Source organism: Lithobates pipiens, unplaced genomic scaffold (assembly GCF_037356315.1).
Source record: "Lithobates pipiens isolate NorthernLeopardFrog02 unplaced genomic scaffold, aLitPip1_a1.2 Scaffold_27, whole genome shotgun sequence".
Lineage (NCBI taxonomy): Eukaryota > Metazoa > Chordata > Amphibia > Anura > Ranidae > Lithobates > Lithobates pipiens.
The window spans coordinates 34,246,507-34,251,013 of record NW_027507788.1 but is presented as its reverse complement, the minus strand read 5'-3'; the positions used below and the strand labels follow the sequence as shown (position 1 = coordinate 34,251,013).

Here is a 4,507-nt window from a genome sequence, read left to right as displayed (position 1 = left end):
AGTTATAGCATATACAAAATAGGGGATAGATTTATTTTTATTATTTTTTTTTTTTACTAGTAATGGCGGCGATCTGCGATTTTTATTGTGACTGCGACATTATGGCAGACCTATCGGACAATTTTGACACATTTTTGGGACCATTGGCATTCATACAGCGATCAGTGCTATAAAAATGCATTGATTACTGTAAAAATGTCACTGGCAGGGAAGGGGTTAACACGGGGGGGGGGGGACGATCATTGACTGTGTTCCCTGGGAGGTGATTCTAACTGTAGGGGGAGGGGACTGACTAGAGGAAGTGACGGATCGTGATCCCTAGCTAATAGGAACACACGATCTGTCACTTCTTTCAGAACAGAACAGGGAAGTGTGCGTTTACACACACTCGTCCCTGTTCTGTGTCTCCTGCTCACGATCACTCGTGGCCGGCGGGCATCAGCACCCCCCCGTATAGCTACGACGGTTTGCTGGATCGTGCCAATCTGCCGCAGTAAAATGACGGCAGCTGGTCGGCAAGCGGTTAAAGGATATATTTATACTTCTGCATAATATGCATCTAAGACTAAACTTTTTTGCTAGTTTTTGACTGAAATAAGGATTGGTTTATAACAGGGGTCTCCAAACATTCTAAACAGGGCCAGACAAGGGCCAGATTATTATCCTTCAGACATTAGGGGGGCTGGACTGTGGTCCATAGCAAATGCCCCAGTGTCAGTGGGAGTAAACAATGGCTCTGATTTTGTGCTAAAAAAAAAAAAAAAAAAGAAGACATATCACCTCTGGTCAGTAGGAGAGTAGGAGTGGGAATGTGCGCTGTCATTGGTATTTGAGGAATAGTTCCCCCATCGTTGGTATCATTGGGAGGAATAGTGCCCCATTGCTGAGGTCAGTGGGAGGAACGGTGCCCCAAGGGCTGGATAAAGGCAAGAAAAGGGCTGTATTCAGTTTGGAGATCGCTGGTTTATACACATGACATTGACGTTTAATTTTTTTTTCATCTGTGCCCCAAATTTATCTTCATTTCTTGTCCCATAGACACCACTTCAAGTAAAAACATTGAGAGGGAAAATTGCCTCGTAGGCATTCATCATTGGAAAGAGAGTCTTCACTGGAAGATTTCCTCTTTATTCCTTTTCTGGTGACAACTCAAAATGTAGGATTCCCTGGCACATTCAGCCACGGGAACATGGTCACCAGAGAAGGGAAAAATCTCCAGTGGAGACACAGACAGCAATGAAAACCTTATATATTTTAAGCCTCTCCTAATCTAAAACTTCAGAAAGTTTCTCAGAAGTTAGCAGCCATTGGCCTATTTTTCAAGTGGACCATAGAATATATTTTTATTTTTATTCTTGTACATGACTAATAATAAGACTGAATTTTGAGCTTTTATATTTCTTTTTACAGAATTTTTTATCTCAAATCTATCCTGGGAAAATTAAGAATTTTACAATGGTCAATCCAGTCTTTAATGCTACTCTTAAAGAAGAGACTACAATCCCCTGGACTTACTATACATTTACCCCTTATGTCAATTCAGAAGAGGGAGAAAGACAGGAACGTATGAAATTCCATCTTCGTATGCTCACCCTGGTGGTCTCTTCTTTGGCTTTCCTACTAGGGACCATAGGGAATGGTCTGGTCATCTATTTTTCTGTCTTTGTAATGAAACGGACTGTCAATGTTGTGTGGTTCCTTAATTTAGCCATAGCTGATTTTATCTTCACGTTTTTCCTGCCATTGAGAATTACCAATGACGCTCTTAATCACTGGCCTTTTGGAAAATTCATGTGCAAGCTGAACAGCACTGTTCTATTCATCAATCTGTACGCCAGCATCTTCCTGCTCACCGTGATCAGCATTGATCGATTAATCTCCGTTGTGTTTCCTGTTTGGTGTCAGAATCACCGAACTCCGAAGTTGGCCTCTATTGTAGCCGTGGCAGTATGGATTCTATCATTCATTTTCAGTTTACCTTATTTTATATTCCGAGATATAAACATTGTTGAAAAAGATCATGTTGTTTGCTATAACAACTTTCATAAGGATGTAAAAGTTGCCTATCCAAGGCACAAAGCTACAGTAATTGCCCGATTTATCATCAGCTTTTTTATTCCTTTCACCATAATCATCTCATGCTATTCAGTAATTCTTTTGCGCATCCAAATAAATCACTTGACCACATCGAGCAAGCCTTTCAAAGTTGTCCTAGCTGTTATCTTGTCATTCTTTGTCTGCTGGTTTCCCTACCACGTCTTCTCCTTTTTGGAGTTGTCTGCATATTATGGTGGAAATCTTTCCTACATACATTTTGTTGGATTACCTATTGCCTCCAGTTTGGCCTTTATAAACAGTTGTATCAACCCCATTCTTTACGTCTTTATGGGTCGAGATTTTAAACAGATATTCCAGAACTCCCTCCGGTCAATATTTGAGATAGCTTTCTCCGAGGAATCCAAGAGCAAAACCAAATCAACAGATCAACAGCTGGTGTGAGAGATGGGACTACATTTATGTAACAATACATACCATGGTGACCTTATCTGCTTTGAGGTGTTTTTTAGGATATAATTGTGCTATAATATTGTTCCCAAGGCTTTGTTATCTCCAGCAGAGAATTTTATGATGTTTGTCAAATACTGAAACTGACAATTGCTGAAGAAGATCATATCCTGTCTCGGAATTCCAGAACTAACCTTTAGTACCATACCACCATAATTAAAAACAACTAACAAATAACTTAGATTACAAGGACCAATACATACTTTTATGCATGCCAATTTATAACAGACGATGTTAGGAGCTGAATCCAGACAAACAGATAACATACTTATAATGCCGCGTACACATGCCCAGACTTTCCGCCAGACTAGGTCCGACGGAATCATTCCATCAGATAGTCTGAACCTGTGTGGGATAGTCCAATCATTTTTCTTTAAAAAAAAAATCAGACGGAACTAAAAATAGAACATGTTTTAAATCTGTCCGATGGACTCAATTCCTATCCGGAAAACCGTTCATCTGTATGCTGGTCCGATGGACCAAATACAACGTAAGAGCAGCTATTGGCTACTGGCTATTGAACTTCCTTTTCTTTTCCCGTCGTATGTCATCACGTTCAAAACGAACGGACTGTGTATGCTCCATCTGATTTTTTCTGGCCGAATTCCCACCAGCAAAAGATTGAGAGCAGGTTCTAAATTTTTCGGTCGGAAAAGTTTTGATCGGAAATTCCGATCGTCTGTAGAAATTCCTACGCATGCTCGAAAACAATTCAACACATGCTCAGAAGCATTGGATTTTATTTTCTCAGCTCGTCGTAGTGTCGTACGTCACCACATTCTTGACGGTCGAAAGTTCAGCGAACTTTTGTGTGACCGTGTGTATGCAAGCCAAGCTTGAGCGGAATTCCATTGCCAAAACCAACCAAGATTTTTCAGATGGAAAATCCGCTTGTGTGTATGCGGCATTAGAGGTCTTGTCCCTACCCAACCTTGTGACTGGAAAGTGAACAGAGAAGCAGTTAACTGAAGAGTTTGCCTCCCTGTTAGCCCACGTACACACGGTCGGAGATTTCCGCAACCAAATCCGTCGGATTTTGCCCGTCGGATTTTGTCCGTCGGATCTTGTCCGAAACTGTTGCATACACACGGTCGGGCCAAGTTGGCGAAATATCCGATATTTCAGAACGTGATGACGTAATTTTGTTACGATGGGACTACGTTCAGGCTAGTAGCCAATAGCTTTGATGTAGGAATTTGATCTGAGCATGCGTGGCACTTGGTCCGATCAAAATTCTCTACACATGATCGGAATACGTTCGACCGGACCAGTTGGTCGGGAAATATTTCCAACATGTTGGAAAATTGGGTCCGACGGAGATTCGGACGGAATCAATCTGATGCATACCACACACAGTCGGATTATCTGACGACACGGTCCGATAAGACGCACTCTGACGGATTCTCCGACCTTGTGTACGCGGCATTACTCTGCTCTCTCCATCTATCATCATGTTCCTTGTTTGCACCTAAGCACAAAGGATCAGCACCTTGTATTGTATCTCCAAATTCCAGTCTGAGCTCTGCTATACAATGGATTGCAAGAGGCTGATGCCAAGTCAAGTTTAGGTGCTTGAGTTAAAAAAAAAGTAATGATGTATTAATAAACACAGAACTGCATTAATGTGTGTCTTTTGCGTCTATCTGGAATTCAGCTTTGAAATAAAGTTATTACAGATATATTTAATAAACTAAGCTTCCTTCTTTTCAGATTGAATTACTGTAAAAAGGTGCTACACACTGTATTCAATATCCACCTAACCTATACATAGACAGATCCAAAAATACCATTGGTGACCTCCTTCCAAAAAGGCTAGTCATCTGTTCTTTGCATGTCATAGCCCTCTCCTCTTCTGGGAGTGCCTAATTACTCTCTGTGCTGGTCCAGCTCCTCTGTCCGTCCCCTCTCCTCCCTACATAACTTTCTATGCTGCAATCAGGAG

At 41.4% G+C, this 4,507-nt stretch overlaps 1 protein-coding gene across 1 annotated transcript; it reads left to right on the top strand.

Moving 5' to 3' along the window:
- The first annotated feature begins 1,413 nt into the window (after positions 1–1,413).
- On the top strand, positions 1,414–4,214 carry LOC143933756 (chemerin-like receptor 1). The gene is made up of 2 exons (XM_077456754.1): positions 1,414–2,495; positions 2,533–4,214. Exons 1-2 carry the CDS (start codon positions 1,456–1,458, stop codon positions 2,627–2,629), a joined length of 1,137 nt encoding a protein of 378 aa, XP_077312880.1. The 5' UTR covers positions 1,414–1,455; the 3' UTR covers positions 2,630–4,214.
- Positions 4,215–4,507: the final 293 nt, after the last annotated feature.

Bases quoted from the DNA above. Each gene is read 5' to 3' on its own strand.
- LOC143933756 (XM_077456754.1), top strand. From the start codon at position 1,456: ATGGTCAATCCAGTCTTTAATGCTACTCTTAAAGAAGAGACTACAATC. The intron at 2,496-2,532 runs GTGAGAGATGGG...AACAATACATAC, and splicing joins TCAACAGATCAACAGCTGGT to CATGGTGACCTTATCTGCTT.